At 43.1% G+C, this 19,158-nt stretch overlaps 1 protein-coding gene across 1 annotated transcript; it reads left to right on the forward strand.

Annotated features, from left to right (window-relative positions):
• Positions 1-1,463: 1,463 nt before the first annotated feature.
• On the forward strand, positions 1,464-19,158 carry ABRAXAS2 (abraxas 2, BRISC complex subunit). The gene is made up of 9 exons (XM_038181377.2): positions 1,464-1,604; positions 2,143-2,233; positions 5,075-5,111; positions 7,623-7,689; positions 10,116-10,306; positions 10,866-10,985; positions 11,621-11,705; positions 13,679-13,793; positions 16,914-19,158. Exons 1-9 carry the CDS (start codon positions 1,533-1,535, stop codon positions 17,378-17,380), a joined length of 1,245 nt encoding a protein of 414 aa, XP_038037305.1. The 5' UTR covers positions 1,464-1,532; the 3' UTR covers positions 17,381-19,158.

A 19,158-nucleotide genomic window follows, 5' to 3' on the forward strand; every position in this document is an offset into this window, starting at 1 on the left:
GCCTCTCTTTCCCTTTTTCAAGGCAGCTTTTCGTCCTGCTGCTGGCTCCTCACTGCCATGTGTTATCATCCTACCCGTGTGGGACTCCGTCCCATCAGTAGGTTTGTCCTCGGGAGCAGCACAGTGCCCAACAGCCCCAGTGTCATCATTTTAATCCATATCAATTGCCTCAAATTAGGGCAATGTGCAAAAGGAAGGCTTGTTCTGTTTCTTTTGGTTCACTAGCAAAGAGAATCTGAAGTTATAAACAGCCACAGCTGATAATATAAACGCTACATATCCTAGATGGGGAAAGGGAATCTGATTCATGCACATCTTTCCAGTGTTTCCTTTCATCAGGCTTTTTCCAAGAGATCTTAATTCTGCAATCTGTTTGCAACCAATACTAATAGGGACCGTACACAGGCCGCCCCGCTGCCAGATGATCTGTGCTGGGAAATATCCGGGCTGGGGTGAAATCAGCAGATATTTGCGAAGCTCCGAACATCACAGGACGCTGCCAGCGGGAAGCCGCTTGCAAATCAGAGGCAAAACATTTTTCCTTTGCAGAGCACAAAGAGTGTTGGGTTTTCCAGAAGAATCCCACAGGAGCGTAAAACATTAGAAAGTTGAGTGCTGAAACTGAAAAAGCAAACTGATAGGAGTGAAAAAGCACAGCTCCTCTCGGTTGGTTCCTGTGCTGTTTATTATGTTGTACCACCACACAGCCAACAGCTACCAGAGGCACCTAACTACTGCCCAAAACAGCACCCTGGTTGTGTCGGGGATGGTGTGGCCAGGAGGGACAGGAAGGTGATGGTCCCCCTGTGCTCTGCGCTGGTGGGGCTGCACCTCGAGTGCTGGGTTCAGCTTTGGGCCCCTCAATACAAGAAGGACATCGAGAGTGTGTCCAGAGAAGGGCTACGAGGATGGTGAAGGGCCTGGAGCACAAGTCCTGTGGGGAGAGGCTGAGGAAATTGGGGGTGTTTGGGCTGGAAAAGGCTCGGGGGAGACCTCATTGCTCGCTGCTACTGCTTGAAAGGGAGGTGTGGGGAAATGGGGTCGGCCTCTTCTCACAGGTAACCAGTGATAGGAGCAGAGGGAATGGCCTGAGTTGTGCCAGGGGAGGTTCAGACTGGCAACGAGGAGCCATTTCTCCTCAGGACGAGCAGCCAGGCGTTGGGACGGGTTGCCCAGGGAGGTGGTGGTGGCCCCGTCCCTGGGGGTGCTCAGGGAGGGGTTGGACGTGGTGCTTGGGGACACGGCTCAGCGGGGACAGTGGTAGCCAGGAATAGTTGGACCAGATGACCTTGGGGTGCTTTTACAACCTCAGCAGCCCTTGGCCGGTTTGTGGCCATGGTTAGGGCTGGGTTTGTGGCTTTAGGACCTTCCCCCCATATGGGGTAGGGCTGCGCGCGCAGAACTACAACTCCCAGCAGCCCCTGGCGGGGGCCGCGGCCGGAAGCGGGGCGGGCGGGGAGCGCCTCGCGGTGCCTTGTGGGAGCGGCGGCGGCGGCGGAGGAGGAGGCGGAGGGGGAGGGGGGGTCTCCAAGATGGCGGCTTCCATCTCGGGCTACACGTTCAGCTCCGTCTGCTACTGCAGCGCCAACAGCAGCGCCGACCACGTAGGTGCCCGGCCCCGCCGCCCTCACCCCGAGGCCCCAGCCCCGCGGCCCGGCTGGCTGCGGCCCGCTTGTGGTGGGGAGGGGCCGGGCTTTGGGGTGGCGAAGCGCAGGGCCCGGCCCCGGCGCCTCAGGGAGGGTCCTGAGGGGGTCCCGAGCGCTGCCCGGGGGGTGCTGGGGAGCATCGGGGCTCTGCCTGGCCTCACGGTGCTGTGGGGGGGCAGGCAGGGCGCTCCCCTCCTCAGTCCCCGTTTCCCTCTGTAATTTATGTCTTTCTGAGGGAAGCTTCCAGCATAATCAGCGTTTTTGGAGCTAAAAGCATCCTGTTATTGCACAGCTGCAGTGCTGTGAGCAGAGTCAGCCCTGGCAGATCTCATGGCTGAGTATACCCGCAGCTCAGCCCTGTATTTCAAACCCTAACCTCACTTTTAATCTCCCACTTAATAATAAGAAATTTGCAGTAAAATAGTGTATGTAATATTGTTTGTGTTGTTTTCTATTTTTAGTGTTTTTTATTTTTTTTCCCCCCTTGAAATTGCAGGAAGGGTTTCTGCTGGGAGAGGTAAGGCAAGAGGAGACCTTCAGCATCAGCGACTCGCAGATCAGCAACACTGAATTCCTACAAGTCATCGGTAAGTAGCAGAACTTGTAGAAATTCCCTGGGAAGCACTACTCAGCTTCTCATTTTGCAATGCAACAGCTCAGTAAGGATTCCTATTTCACTTGTGAGACCACCATAAGATTTTCCAGTCTTTCCAAATCAGCACTGAACCATTTGCTGCACTGTTTGTTCATGGGTGAGGTGTGAGGAAAGGTAGCGGCCACTTGCTGGGCAGAGGGGCTTCTTACACATCTCTTCTCATGACGAAGAGCTTGTTCCTTCCGAGTTGGGTGAGTTTTGTAATGGAGAAACGATTTATTGTATTTCCTGTTTGCGTACAGGGACGCACTTAAGGTAAATGCGCTGCTTGATGGACTGGTGCTGAAAGGGGGCAGAGTTGGGCTGGCTGACTGGCAGCACTGTAAGCTGTCAAGACGTTATCTGCCAAAGAATGTTTGGCAAACCATGCGCTGATAAGAAGCACGAGTGCTGCAGAGCTGATGGGTTGTGCAAAGAGAAGCGATGGTAGCAGAAGGCGCAGGCTCCTGATGTTAAACGTTGTTGGTTGATGCAGGTGTTTTGATGCACAGGAGAATTAAAAGCTTGTGACAGCTCCTCAGTGACTTACAGAGATTAGGAAGCTCCTGAATGCCTTTTTTGGATGTGTACATATAATTTGGTGTTAAAATGCATCTAATTCTTTAAAAAGTCAAATATACATGTGCTTTGTGGAATGGATTGTAGATAACTTACCAGGCTAACACCCAACCATCTTGCATTTGACTCTCAAAATGTGATTTCTAATGAACTAACGGGCTGTGAAACTAAGTCCTAAGTATTTTACATCTGAAAGCACCTGCTGCTTTTAAGTAGTGGTGGTTGTGTATGCAAGAATCTTGAAGGTTAAGTTAGATTCCTGTTCTGGTGACTCCTAAAGAAAAATGGGTGGTAAATTGATTGTGTGACCTGCACAGGTCTGTGAGATAAAGTACAGAAAATAAGGGGGTAGGGTTTTTATGTGTACGTAGTGGTTTCAAAGTATCAGATAAAGGGAAGCAGCTGAAATTCCTTCAGACAAAGCTGGATGTGACTGTTCGGTGGGATCTGACCTAGTTACAGATGACAATATGGTACCACAATGTCACTTCCAGCTGTCTGGTTTCACAAACCAAGTGTTTGTAACATTAAGAAATCACTCTCTCTTCAGATATTGTTCTATTTTTTGTTACTTCTTCCTTTTGTGAAAAAGGAAATTACCCCCTCCCCAAAGATCTTCTGGATATTTTTTGTTATTTACCAAACTCTTACTGCGCTGTTTATTGGTCAGCCTTACAAGCAGAACCAAGAGCTCAGAAGTTGAAATGAGACTGATGGGTTTGTGGCCCAGTTGTCACGGATGAGTTTTAGCATTTTGACGTGTCTGTTGCCTCAGAGCTCAGTGGCATTGTTTATGTGGGTGTATGTAGTAAATGTACTGCGTGTATTTATGTAAAAGAAGTCAATGTGTGAAGCTCAGATTTGGATTGCTGGTTCCTCCTGCGTTCTGAGCAGTGGGCTTGTTGCTTCCTGTTTTTTAAAAGTCAAAGCAATAACCAAGAACCAAGCGTATATTCTCAGTAGCTGTGGTCAGTGTGTTTATTGGAAGGAATTGGTGTAGGCTGGAATAATTAAATTTATTGGCCTTGTTTAGCAAATCATCTCCACGGATTCCTGTGGGCAAGGATGAAAATGTGGGGCTGCTGCTGACTTGCTTTAGTTGGAATTGTTTAGGAATCTGACAGCAGCACCACAAACTCTTCTTGCCAGTGGGAATGTCAGTGGCCCTGTTGTGCTGGTGGCTAAATCTGCTGCGACGAGGCTGTGCCTGGGCTGCTGCTCCTGGGAATGGTGACTGCTGAGACTGCATCAGAGCAGGCTGTGGCTGTCAGAAAAGCAGGTGGGGAGTCACTCTGCAGGATGGAAGGGTCTAAACAGAGCTGGTGCTGAACGCTCCGCGGCTTTGTGATAGAGCAGCTGGAAGTGTTGCCACCTCAGGGCTGTTCAGCCCTGCAAATGTGGTTTCAGACAAGTTGGGCAATAAAGCACAGCACTGGGAACAGCAAACTGTGTTTGGCAACAGGTCTGAGCGGAGGAGAACTTTAGAGAAGTACTGAATGGCACAAAAAGTCACACTTGGTGTTAGGGGAGTGGTATGGATTGGAATTTTGCTCTTTTCCCTCTTCTTTGTGCTTACTGACATGTCGCAAGCTTTGATGCTTAAATAAGCACGCTAGCGTTTATCACTACCTCACTCATGAAAAAACTTGCAGTGACTTTAAAAAAGGTTATAATTCTGTTATATAAAGCAAAAATGCACCTAATCATTTCGGAGCGGTGTTTCACGCCTTTTCTTGTAACAGATTCTAGTTGTCTCACCAGGTGAAATACTCCAATACATAAAATTCTAGTGATTTCTTCCCTCATCCTTTTTTTTATGCACTGTTTATTACAGCAGCAATGAATTTGAATGCAAGTAAAATGTGGAAAGGTGTTTCAGAAAGGAAAGAAAAAAAAAAAACAGAAATGCCTTTATGAAGAGGTTGCAACCGTAAAATAATTTAAAACTTATATGTCTGAGGCTAGGATGTATCTGTGTGTATCAGAGTGAGTGGAAGTCTTTCCCTCAGTGAGGTGGAAGATGAGGAGGAGAAGTTGCTGTCCTGGGCGAGGTGCTGTGCCATCAGGTGGTGCTGAGCCACGAAGGACAGCGCGGGGCTGACACAAATGCTCGTTTGATCAATAGCCGTGATGTAGAAAAGTTGTGCAAGATATGCCTAATGTCTCTTTATCCCGAGCAGCTGGACACACGTCTCTTCTTTTTTTGTTGTTGCAGAAATCCATAACCATGAGCCTTGTTCAAAACTCTTTAGGTAAGCTTTTTCTGTTGTCTTCCTGTGTTGGCTGGGGAATATCACAATAGGTGACACATACGAGCATCTCAGGTGTACCTAGCACTGTCTGCACTGTTTATTTTTCTGGTGACACTACAGAAACGTGTGAATTGCAGCAGCCAAGGTGATGAGAGTGAGTTTACAGCACTGGTATCTCTTGCCTTACTGTACAATCATTGTTTAGAAAGGATGCTGAGGTAGCAGTTAGAGGCTTCTTTTGTTACCTCTCCTAATTTCCCCCCCCTGTGCAGTGGAGGTGGATATTAGACCAAGTTATATCACCGATAATTAAAGTGAATGTCAAAACCAGTCCAAATTACTGTAGGCTTAGGCCAGCTCTGCTGAAGCCTGGTGGGTCGCAGTACACCTAGTGTGCCTTTACCCTATTAACTCGCTGGGTTAACGAGTTGTTTTGTCCTTAGTTGTACTGATTTGCACCAGGTAATTCTAAAGCTTTTGGCTTGCCAGTTCTTTTTGCCCTCTGTTCTTCTGTAGTCCAGAATTAAAATTAAATATAGGCCTAATATGTTCCGTTTAGCAGCTTCAGTCTATTGCACGGAGCTTTTCTCTGTAGTCGTCATTCGTTATACAGTGATAGCTTCTAAATTGCTCTCTAGAAATCCTTTTTAGAAGGAATTCCCAATTAATCTCCTCTTGTCTTTATTTAGAGCTTTCCAGCCAATTAAGAAGACGCAGTACCTCCGATACTGTGATTGACATTAGCTGCATTAGAGAGAAAAGCTGCAGTCTGTCACTTGCTATCTGATAATTACAGAGGATACTCTTATCCCAGTGATTTATATGCTGGAGACTCCACACAGCAAGATAATATCCCAGTGTCTGGGAGGCTTTGTGACTCCTGGGGATGTTCGTGCAGCCCATAGCAAAACCGCTCACGTTCACTGGCTCTCCCCGGGCAAGAAATTGGTTTTTAGCAACCGAGCTGATGGAGGAAGGGGAAGAAGTTTATTTCCTTGTGTGCTTTCTGCACAAGAGCATGAATTTATTTATGCAGAGCGTGGGGGAACCTCGCAGAGTTGCTGTGACCTTTACCAGTACCACGCTGCCAGCTTCTCTGTTCCTCCAGCTGCAGCAGGTGCTGCTTTGGGGGCACTGCCTTATCCTTCTGACCCAAATGCAGTCAGCCTACGGGGCCTGTGGCTCCTCTGCCCTGTGTTCCTGTAAGCAGGCATTGCTCATGTTGAACATAACAGGCTTGGCTCCAGTGCTTTTTACCAACGAGCAGGAACTGAGTGAGAGGTGAGGGTTTTAAAGGGATTGATTTCTGGCTGTGCAGTTCTCAGATGAAGGCGTTCTGTGAACTACTGGTTGCTCGTCCCATGAGAAAATTACTTACAAGTCGTAAGGAAAGCATTGGATATGTGCTACTTAACAAAATGCAAACACTGCGAGCATGAATGGAAAAGATTATGCAAATGTTAGGTGTAGCTCAGGTTTCTAAATACTTGTCATCTTAATACTCAAATTAATTTGCATCTTAAAGCCAAATTCTATTTCCACCCTCATTTACCAGCCAAGTACTGTGTCAGGATGTTTTTTTCGCCCCTCACACAAGAGGTGAGATCATAGACCTCTAAAACAGAGCGTTCTGCACTGCTGTAGCTGTTAGTGATACCAGCTCTTGAAAGAGAGCAAGGACTTGGCAGGTAAGGCAAGGAGGAATCAATTTTCAAATGCTTTTCCTTCTGTTACAAAGTGTGATCCATTTGGATTTACAAACCTATCAGTGTAGATAGCTTTATGAATCCTTAAATCGATTGTATCCTTTAAATATCAACTCGTTAGGGTCTGGGCCTCCATCCTGTAAGTAGAGCCATATGGAAAGAGCACGATGCTTCTTCGTGTTCTTGCTGACCCTGCTATCGTTGGTTTGGCTTCAGGGGTCTCCTCGTGAGTCTAATTGCAGGACTGGAGCTCAAGAAATTAATTTGTAGCTGCATGTGAAGTGGCCCTGTGTTCCTTTCCTCCTTGGTGGGTCGATCTCCTGTTAGCAAAGCAGGGTTTTGCCGAATGCTGGTCAAAATGAAATCACCCAGTCCATTTATGTGCGTACCCCTTGCTGCTGAGCTGCTAGTCCTCAAACTGATGTGTGCAATGGAAGCATTTTAAAACTAATAACTGCAGGCACATCCCATTTCATTGCTAGTTGCTTAAAAGTGGTTCGAGTATTCACACCAGCTAGTCTTAGGCATCTAACTTAGGTGCTCTGCTCCTTCCTCTGGGAGAGCTGCCTCTGTCTGTTAGCTCTGTAGTCACCCTCGGCTCCTGACTGCTCCAAACGGCACCCAGGTTGGATGTCCAAGCAGGTGGTGTGAATGCTGACCCATGTCCATAAAGGTAAAACTGCAGGGGTTGATTTCCAACGTACAGAATGCCAGCTGTTTGAGAAACGCTCGGAGTATAGATTATGTATAATGTGCGTGTGTAAACTGTGTGCCTACATTTCTCTTTTCCTTTTTTTGGTTCAAGCTTTTATGACTATGCAGGCAAGGTTAATGAGGAGAGTTTGGACAGGATTCTTAAAGATCGAAGAAAAGTAAGTTTTCTACCTTTTCCTCCTGTTCTAGTCATAAGAGCCTAAAATTAGAGTGGTTTTGAAAAAAAAAACAGGTAGCTAACTAGAAGAAATACTTCCTTTTACAAATCTGGTCTGATGTTCTAATCCAAGGCTTATCCTCTACACAAGTTTGTGGATTTGTGGTACTTAGGTTAAACTGGGGGCAATGTCTAAATTCCCTAAAGAACTACAGAGCATTTAAGTTCAGATACCCAGAAATGAAGGGTCAGTATTAGTCCTCTGTCTAATTTCTGAGCTAAACGTGTAGCATAAAGATTGTGTATGCTGCTGCTGAAACCAACAAAAAATGGAGCTGATCTGAAAAATCTGTTCCGCAAAGTTCATTTCCAAAGGCTAAAAAATGCTGTCCTGATAAAGCCTTGGGATGGCAATTACTGCGCTGCCAGCTTTAAACTGGAAATGCTGTGAGAAAGCAGGTAGACGTTAGATATTGTCGTAGCTTTATGTTGTGTGTGCGTTGTTAGCACAACTACTGTGAAGTGGATTCAGTTTCACCAGTGCTCTCTCAAGAGAATCAAAGCTTTCTCAGTGGCTCATCCAGTTTCATACTTGCAGTGCCCTGGCGTTAAAATTATCAAGTGATCACATCAAAAGTTGTCACAAACTTCACACTTCGCAGAGCAGAGCTGAAGGTGTGGTTCCTTACAGAGGATGAATCCACCAGTCACCTTCTTGCTCGAGCTGGCAGAAAGCCCCCTGCTAGTTCATGAATTTTGCTCACAAGGTCTGCTTAGTACAAGGTAGGGATGGTAAATACGATACGTTTTTTTTTTTCTTTTTCTTTTTACAAGGCAGCAGCAAAGCAACGTCATGCCAGCAGCTTGTAGAACTGCACTGATGTGTAAGGTGTTGGGGATTTCTGTCCTCCACAGGTGACTCAGGTGTCACTTCCACAACCATGATTTGAGTAAGAGTGAATTCGGCATCGCTGAATTTGCAGTCTTTATTTTCTGGTTACCTTACCAGCCTGAATCATGGACTTTTGCTTACAGACAAGGATATTGCTGAGGAGGGAAACAAATCCTAAATTTGTGCAATGCTAATCATTGCAATGGTTTTTCTTATCTCTCTCTTCTACCAAATGCTCTCAGAATTAACCCTTCTGCGTGTAATTTTGTATTTATGCTTAGTACCAATGTTCTTTGTGCCCATGGATCTGTATGTACAGATGTAATATATCTTTATGCTGATGATGGAGTAAGATTCCAGTCTCAGATTCTGAATTCTGTAACCCTGTAACTACTAAAGAACACTGCAGGGCATGTTCAATTCTCCTTCCAGAGACGAGGCAAAAATAGCAATTTAAAAATGTCTGTCTCACACTGGTTTCCAGCTGAATTTTTTGTTAGGATCTATCTTGCAGGAAATAAAAAAAAATAAAAAAGGAAAATGTGCAAATGTTCTGGGATCAAAGCATGATAGATTTAATGCCATTAATTGTCATAATGCCAAAAAACAACAGGAGCTAGTGCTGTCCAGGAACTGTGATGGTCTTCTGTTCCATTTTGTTATTGAAATAAGCACATTTTATTACATCCAGACTAGGAAATGGTACAGATTTAACTATAAGAAGTTAAAACCAATGCTTTTTACTATTTTTTTTTGTTGTTTAATATGGGTGTCATATTGTTTAATGTGTAGAATCTGCTCTTTTCCAACAAACATACACAATCTTAATGCATCATTACATGAAAGTGCCTCTTTTTGGGAGTCTTCCTAAAACAGCTTGTTAGCGATGAGTCCTTTGTCATTATTGTCTTAATTTAAATGTTTAGTTTACATTAAATAAAGGAATTTAATACATCTTGTGTTCAAAATAATAATTGAATTAGAATGTCTTTTCTGGTGTGCATATGCATCTCTCACAATTAAATGCTCAGTTTTATCGCTGCACACAGCAGATCAGTCCCATACATCTCGTGAGCAGACAAATATTTGCAAGTATGTTTGCAGAGCACTGGAAATGTGTCTTACAAATCAGTACCAGAGCGCAGGCAGTTGAAATACTTAGGGCAAAAAATCTGCTGTGTTTGAAAACCGCTCAGATCTGATAATTCGAAGATGCTCCAAGGTTTATTGCTAAAACTAAACAACTGAAGGAGAACCTGTGATGAAAGTAGGATCCTAAATACCACCGAGGACACAAGTGTTTGTAGCACAGTGAGGCTGAGCAATTAGTAGCTGTGTGTAGCAGGATGTGTCACTTTGGGACTGTTTAATGGGTTTAAACCCCTAGTAAGTCAGACAGATGTTGTTGTAACAAAGCTATTTCAAGAATTGCCTAATGAATATGATGATATAGTTCTGTCAGCCTTATTATCAGAAGGTAAATCTGTGTCTCTCAATTAATATATATTTTTTTTTCTGATGTACTTCGATTATAGAACGTTATCGGATGGTACAGATTTAGGAGAAACACTCAGCAGCAGATGTCCTATAGAGAGCACATCATTCATAAACAGCTGACCCACATTCTTGGAGTGCCTGATCTTGTCTTCCTTCTCTTCAGCTTCATTTCCACTGCAAATAACTCCACACATGCTTTAGAATACGTGCTTTTTAGACCAAACCGAAGGTAAGCAATCTCTGTATGTGAATCGATCCTTGTTTATTTTCTGCTTCTTATTGCTATTCTCTATAAACTATTTTGAAGTTGGCACTAGTAAACAAGTTTTTCTGTTTATCAAGTGGTATCTTAGTGTACAGTTGTTAGTGATGACAGCTTTCTTTTTCCCCTGTGCAAGCAATTTGTAAATTTATCTTGGGGAGAGTGAATGTTCTTTTTGATCTTTAAATATTCAGACAAACATATTTTAAGAAAAATTGGGTAACAGTACCGTGTTTCTTGTAAGAGAGACGAATGTTGCCTCACCATTCTTGTATCTCTGGTAGTTTGCAGGCACAATTAAAAATGGCTGTAGGATGTACAAAGACAGATTCATCTCTGGGGAATTTTCTGTAGTGTGTTTATTTTGAACACAACTTCTAATATTTCTCAGCTTTTGTAACGCACTTAATCCAGAAGCTTGGAAATTAGAAGAGCTGTGGTCGTCAAAGAGATGGAATAGTGTCAAGACTATTGTCAATAATATCTTGTAAAGTAATTAAGAACTCTTTCTATATTTTCTCTACAGGTATAATCAAAGGGTGTCACTTACTATTCCTAATCTAGGCAACACTAGTCAACAGGAATACAAAGTTTCTTCAGTGCCAAATACTTCTCAGAATTATGCCAAAGTTATTAAGGAACACGGGTAAGGTTTTATCAAATTCTACCTTCTCTGCTTTCCGAAGACTAGTAATAGTATGCATTGCAAGCAGGAAAAAAACTAGTTCAGCAGGAGAATGAACAGTTGGTTCCTGCTGCACTTTTTCTGCTTAGAATCAAATCTTTGACAAGAACAAATGGAACTCGGTGCACAACTCAGAGAAGCAGAGTCTGTATGGGCAGTTGGTGCTGCAGGCCTTCTGGCTGAAGGATTGTAACTTGATTTTTTTTTTTTCATCGAATTCTCTGTGCAAGCTTGCTTTAAAACCAGAACACTGATTTGGAGTATCTGTGTTGGTTTTGTTTTTTTGATGGTGATGGTTTTAATTAAATGCTGTAAATGCAAAGTAGCTCTTGTGACTTGACAATGAAATTCTACTAGCTGAAAGAGTTCTGCATAAGTTTAATCTCATTCAAACAGGACTTTGTAGTTCCAGAAGGATCCTTGGTGTCAAATATTCTGCTATTTTGGTTCTTGAGAGTATAGTACACTTTCAGCAACATAAAACAAAACGTGTTTTAGAAATACAGCAATAAACTGCTTAACAGCAACTCAGGAACAGTATGAGGTAGAAGCTTGTGTTGCCTTCTCTAACTAATGGTTTCTGCTTTTTTTGGTAGTACTGATTTTTTTGACAAAGACGGAGTGATGAAGGACATCAGGGCTATATATCAGGTTTATAATGCACTTCAGGAAAAAGTACAGGTAACTGCCTTTACCTAATATTGCTCGGTGTGTGTGGCTTCGATTGTTTGTCTTTTGATTAAAGCAGGAGTGCAGGAGATGGAATTTTTTAATGCTCATAAGCCATTTCTCATGAACTGTGCAAGAATGTTTGACTCTAATAGTGGAACGTGACAGTTTCTATTCAATACGTGCATTCGCAGGGGATGCAGTAAAAGTGGTTGATAGGGATATCATTGATTCTTTCCCTTTTGCAAGTCACTGATTTAATGCTCAGTGATTTCTGGGAGATGTTAGCAGTTTTTAAGAGCATGCCTTGAAGAAAAGCTTTCTTGAAAGCTGTGGGGATTCGCAAAGGCTTAAAGGCCTGCGTGAGCTTCAGAACGATTCCTGTCTCTTGGTGTGCTGCATGCAGCACCGAGAGCTCCATCTGGTAGTGAAAGCCTGGGAGTGAATCCTGCTCCAAACGCGGCAACGCATCCGAGGGGGCCTCGCGTGTCAGATCTGCTAAATGTGAGCTTGTCAGCTCGCAGCTTGTCTGTGCAAAGAGCAGCATCACTGTGCTGCCTCGGGAGCGCACACTGCTGCTGGGGCTGTACTCACAGCTTATTGCCAGGCTTTCCCTTTACGGCTGCCCTGCGGTGATTTCTCTGCCTGTGCTTGGCGCATAGGGCAAGGAACAAAGCAGTGATCTCAGCCCCTCACCCTGCTGCTTCTCCGTGGAAGTTACCCCCTTAACCTGCCTGCCGAGGTGGGTAACTGGCATCCAGAAGGCAGACTGCCTTCATGCTGGCTCCACAGGGCACGAACATGCCTTATTTTCAGATGTCTATCGCATTAGCTAATGGCATTACTCTTTAATGCGTTTTTGCCAAAAGCACACGCATCCTTTTGTGTTCTTGCTGGTGTTTGAATCGGCATCTGGAAAAATGGAAAGAGTGACATCATCGGGGAGTTGTCTTTCTACCTGTTAAAAGTATGACTTTGTTGTATTTTACCAGGTAGATGTTCCTCCTGTACGTTGTTAAAGAGCTGAAAAATTATTTAGGAGTTTCTCACTTGGGGAACTTTTATCTTTAAAGTGAATATTACTGAATGTTACAGGGCTGGAAGCTACAAGTTCTTTGGTAAAGGAGCTGAGATGCCTTTAAGTGCATTATTCACCAATTAGTTCTGTGCGTGGTGGCTTTTTCAAACTATGAACTTTAAAAATTAGATACAGAACTGAAAGCACAGCTAATGTTTCTCAATTCCATCTGTAGATGAGATCATTAATAGTAACCTTTTGGGGAAGAAGCAGTAAATTGCTGATGACTTCCTGTTTGAGATTCATCGGCGCTTTTGGAGCTGTGTTCTCCAAAGCTGATCATGTTTAATGATAGTGACCAGTGCTTATTTGCTGAGGATGTAAACAGTATCTAGTATAGCATGCTGAGATTAGATGAGAAATCCACACTGTCCAGAACTGTTCTTGAACATAAGTATTTCCAAGATTTCATCTTCATTCCTTAACCAGTGTAGGGAAATCTTGTTGAAAATTCAGCCAGGAGATAACTTGGGGCAGTTTTCTTTTGAATCAACTGTTTCAGACTCTGATTCAGATTTGGCCTAGCATAAAAAGCACGCACCTTCATGCTGGGCTTTAAAATCATCCCACTTAACAGTAACTGTAAACTCTTTCTGAGTTCAAACTGAAAATAAAATTAAATAAACAAATAATTGTAACTATCTTTGGATCTTATTATGCAATGCCTTACGGTAACGATGAATTATTTGGAGATGCTTTTCCTGTCACTCAGCAGCTGTAAATTGACAACAGCCAATGAAGAAAATGCTCCAGGTTGAATTTTATGCTCTGAAGTAGTTGATTGCTGCTCTTAGTTTTGTGCTTTTAACGGCTTCTTGTCCATCAATAGCTTATTAATGTTGTTGTGGAAGTGTTTGTGCGTCTGTGTTTTTGGAAAATCTTAGTAATTCTTATGTTTTTCTCCTAGGCAGTTTGCATAGATGTAGAAAAAAGTGAACGCGTTGTTGAATCTTTTCAAGCTGATGTAAACAAGTTAAAAAGGCAAATCACGCAAAGAAAAAATGAAAAAGAACAAAAACTAAGTAAGTTACTTTCTTTTAATTCTGTTGTTTTGGAACAAGATACTCTAAAGACAAAAACACTTCGTGGAATTGTTCTGAGTTACACTCCTGATAGCTCATAGCAAAACAAAACAAAAGCCACTGGAAAGGTTACATGAGGGACTGATGTTGAATGGTACCTGAACTTTGAAAGTATGTACCCTGCAAATGGTTTTGTAGGAGTCATCCAGGATTAGCAAGCTGGGAAAAAGGGGAGAGACGGAGCTGTAGAGGAAGAACAGGAAAGTTAATTCTGAAAGTAACATAGGAAAAGATTCCTTGTAGGAAAAGAAAAGCCAGGAATGGAAAAAAAAAACAAACCTGAACTCTGGAGAGATTCCTTTTGAAGTATTTCATAAAAACAGAGCACTGTGTTTCCAGACCAGTCAATGTTTTTGTGAATTTATCTTTCAAATACATTCTTTGATTTATTCAAGGTAACACAGGCGTGGTGCTCATTTCTTTCCAGTGAGACTCCACAGAAATTATTCACCTGCTGTGTTTTGAACACCTGCATAGCAAATTTTGTACTGAGTTGGGATTTCAATTTGCATGGTGCAAATAAATCCCATTAAAATCCCTATTTTTATTAGAGTTGGCTCTGTATTACTAGTACCAGTTTTCATAGGATGCATAGGTAAGGAAAACCAGTAGTAGGTGCATGTTCTGCATCTTTTTTGCTGCTCATAATTTTCTGACTCAGGCCTATTGAGTGAGTGTAGTGGGCTGGTGGCCACGATGTCCCTGCTCCCTAAAAACTGAGTATGGCTTCAGGATGCTTTTTGGTCAGCAGTACACAGGTTTTGGGAACAGCCTTGACATTCCCAAGGAGATGTTGCCGATCTAAGTTAATTTGTGAGTGTGAGGGAGGACCGAAAGTAGAGGGTAGAGAATAGGCAAATGGGAAATAATATTTAAAAATAAATTAATAAGTAAATTATATATTTCAGCAAACCTTACCTCTGTCTTTCCATGTTTTGAAATGATAAGAAAATGAAATGTTGTACTTTTAGCTGCAACATGTGTTTTACTGGGTTTGTATCGTTATGTAAAGCTGTGGCTGAGGCTGACAGATCACTGGTTAATAACCCAAACCATGCAGCAGGCCACTCTGTTGCTCTGATTGGATGTTTTTTTCCTCCATGCAGCGAGGTACAGTTACCAAATTAGTATTTTACATCAAAATTTAATCTGTCACACTCCTTCCCTGAGTTCTTCCTTCCCTGAACCTCAAAAGTAGAGAGCTGAGCACCAGGTAGACCATGGGAAAGGTGTGAGCAGCAGGAGTCCTGAGTCACTCTTGCTTCCTGCCTGGCTGGAGATGAAGCAACCAGAGAACTGCTACTACGTGAGCTAGCAAGAAGCAGAGACGGGTATTTAGTGCGGCTGGAGCTGATCCCAGCCCATATGGCAGAAGACGGGGGTGGAGGAGGAAGAGCAGTCGGTGCTAGCCCCTGGGTACTGCGAGTGAGATGGGAAGGCTGGACTGGAAACGTGTGCCAGAGCAGAATATCATGTGAGAGGGCTGAGACAAGAAAACACGCAGCTTGGATCTCTAATATTTTTAGATGCAAGTTGCTAAATAGCGAAGCCAGCCTTCTGTTCTCTCCCTTTCTCAATATTGGGTGAATTTCCTTGTTTTTAGTGAGTGAGCTGTTCCAATTAATCAGTCTCCGAGCTGGAGGAAGGGGGAATATTTGATTCAAATTCCTGTGGTAGTGTTGTGTGAAAGCTTGTTGTTATTTTCTTGGTGAATGGGTTTTGTCTCTAACACTGGAGCGTTAAACTCGGCTGAGACTTTATTTGACAGATCCCCAGAATTGGTTTGTCAGTGTTCTGGGGTGTAGTTTGTTGTACACTTGAGGGGAATATGCCCTTCTAGTTAGTCAGGAGAGCTCTTGTTGGCCTGATTCAGGGAACTATTCAGCTTTGATTTTTGCTTTTTCTAGAAGTGCAGTGGGTGGTGCGTAGAACAGACAGCGTTTTGTCTGCCACCTGGCTGTGAGGCCGCCTGAAATGCTCTGGTGTCCATTCTACAGATACTTGGATGCTAATAACCAGTTAAAAACAATCAAAAACTGAAATTTATCCTGGTGCCTGTACTGCAAGGAAGTTTTTCCTTGCGTCTAACGTACAATGCTCTAACTTAAGCTCCTTTCTAATTATCTCTCCATGGTTCCCTCTTATGTATATTTGAAGGGTTAAGCAGTTTCCTCAGTCCCTTCTAATTACCCAATTTATTTCAGTCTTTTAAGTTTGGTATCCAGACCACTAAGAACTCCCTTTTTTTGGTGGAGTTTCTCTGCTTGTTCTGTTTCTCAACATGCAGTGTCTAAAATTAGCTACAGGCTACCAGTTGTAGTCTTCACCATTATAGTACGTCCTAAAATGGTATTTACCTGGTTCTCAACAGCTGAGCACACGCAGTGCACGTTGATGTTTGTAGTTTACATAAATTAATGGTACACCTCAGTTTCTTTTTTGTAGGTCGCAACTGCTCCTCCTAGTGCAGTCCGTGCAGCCCATCACTCCTCTGCACGTCTTCCTAAAATTACTTTGCAAACTATCTCGTGCTGAGATCATTTTGGAATTCCTGTCCCAATGCTGTTACACTTGCAGCCATAATTGAATGAGCGTGTGCTGATTAAATCCCATCGCTTAGGTTGTAATGCAGGTACAGCTCCAGCGCAGAGCTGTGGGGCTTCATCCTCCTGCACCTTCCCAGTGTGGCTGCTAACCACCGTAATTGTTATTTGAACAGTTTTTAGCTTTTTCTAATCCCCATAGTGCTTATTTTCCTCGCTGTTTGCTATGAAACGTTGAGGCACTGTGAAATCCGTACCGGCAAGACTCATCTGTGGTTTTTGGCAGCGCTTTGTTAAAATAACACAGAAAAAAGGGGAAAGAGACCCTACATTAGTGGACAGGGCTATTGGTAGCAGCTGTCTGACTGCCATTACTTAAATAAATCAGAGGATGTGGTGGGTTTGCCTGTTGGTGGGGATCCCTGTGCTGGGGACACGGAGTTTAGTTTAACCACAGCTTACTTGGCAACATAATTTGTGGAAGCATTAAATACACCGACTGTCCTTCCTTTTATAGGACTGCAGCAAGCAATTTTAAGCAGGCAAATGCCAGCAGATAACCTGGAACCCATGTTTGTTCCACGCATGTCCTACACTGGGTTCGCCGTGGAAGGCTGCACGCTTGAAGATTCAGACGTCTCCGATCCTCCCCCGCCCTACTCCGACTTCCATGCGAGCAGCCAGGAAAGTACTGTGGGACACGGCCTCCTGGAAAGCAACGCCTTCATGCCCCGGCCCCAAGCCGTGGGCTCTTCCAGTTACGTTTCGACAAACACAGGATTGAAATATTCTGGTAATGGAGCATCCATGCCGTCGTCCCAAAGAGCGGTCGCTGACAATGTTGACGAGTCAGAAGACAGTGATTACGAAAACTTGCTCGAACCCACGGAGTCGTCTGACAGCGAGTACTCACAAACGAGGGATTCCCGGCCTTCAGCACATCCCGATGGTGACTCCAGGAACACTCAAACTTCTCAGATTTGATAGGGGAAAAAAATAAAACACAAAATCGACGTGACACTGTTGTTTGTTTTTTTTTTTTTTTCCCATAATTGTTACAGAGATTTTGGGGATTTAACCTGGAGGAAACGAACTACACAGGATTACTGTGCGCACGGTGTAGAAGACTTGCACTAGAGGGTTTATTCACCTTGTGATACATTTTGCAAGTTTTATAACGAAATCATTAGGATAATCAAGTTGTACTAATGCTGATGAGGTTCACGGATGTACTGGTAAATTTAGGCAAAATGAAATTTCTAGAAATCTTGTAGCTTTCCTTGCCGTATTTTCTTTAAGACAATAAATTGGGTTGTAGTAACTAAGCACAGTTAGTCTACAGATAATGTTCTCAGATCAAAACTTACCTCTTGCACTATCATGCCTTGAATTTTAATTTTTGAAAGGGAAAAATGTATCAGCCGCCTTCAAAACAGCTTTCTCTGGTAAGCCAAATTGGCCTTTGTGAGCAAAGAAGCGTTGCTAATTCTGAGGAGCCTGATTGAACGAGATGCGGTTACCTTCTGTCGGCGTGCTCTTTTAACAGAGAAGGGGTTTGTTTCAACTTTTTTTACTAGCAGAATGTGTGTCTCACTTAAAAAGATGGTTGCCTTTTTTTCTGTAAAGGGTGTTGGGGGGGGGGGGGGATGACTGGTAAAATCATCCAAATGAATGTCAGAAATATTATTCTGGTTTTGCTGGGTTTACAGTGACTTTATGCCACACTAGCCTCATTTAGTGTCTCGTTTGTTATTTTAGTATGAATGCGAAGTGCACATACAGGAGTAAATGACTGACGGAAGTAGTAAATTCCACCGTGATTGGACTTTAGAGTCTGCAAATTGCGAACATCAGAAACTGCTTCTTGCGTTTTATTTGCATCTGAGTATTGGATTTACACTTCTGTACGAGTTATTTTATGTAATAAATAGGGGACGGGGTAGGAGAAGATTGTTCGGGGGGTCCCCTGGGTTTATTACCTCTCTTCTCTGGATGGAATGTGTAAATGATTATTTTAATTTGAATTACAGCTCTCATCCGAAAATTGCCATTTGGGATACATGAAGTGTGGTATATTTAGAGAATTTCATGTTTGGATGCACTTATTTTTATTTAATTCCTGCTTGTATACTAACATTGCCCAAAATATGTGAAATCGTGCCACTAAAAGGTTTGCATTATTGGACTTTTATCCCTGATCTGTACATGAGAAAATACCCAGTTTAAGATGAGGATATCTTAAGCATTTATCACTTTGAGGTGTGAATAACCACTTCGTTGGTTTCTACCCAGAAGAACATAAAAGCTTAAATGTCTCAGATTTGGAAAGGACTCGGATTTCAGTCTGTGTTGTATCCGTAGGCAAAGGTCTGTTCGTTAGCCTCTCTTTACCTGTACTAAATTAAGCAAAATGGCTTTGGAAGAAGGAGGTGTTAAAACTGCCTCTCTCCTATCGAGTGTTTCCACCTTTAAACATCTCGTGGTCTATTTTAACTATTTTACATTACTCTCGTTAGCCTTAAACTGTTGCATTTTGTCTTGGAGTGTTGCAATCCATTTAACAGAGGACTTGTTCTGGTTTTATCGCTGGCTCTCTGCAAGCACCTGGGTGTAGTCCAGGTGTTCTAGATGTGTGTGTGTCAAAATCAGAGTTGACAAGATGGCAACTACAGTTTTATTTTTATTCTGCACAGAAACCTGCAAAATGTACATCTCTGACAAAGCAGTTAAATGTGACAATAAAATCTTATTTAATCCTGTAA

Source organism: Anas platyrhynchos, chromosome 6 (assembly GCF_047663525.1).
Source record: "Anas platyrhynchos isolate ZD024472 breed Pekin duck chromosome 6, IASCAAS_PekinDuck_T2T, whole genome shotgun sequence".
In the NCBI taxonomy this organism is placed as follows: Eukaryota; Metazoa; Chordata; class Aves; order Anseriformes; family Anatidae; genus Anas; species Anas platyrhynchos.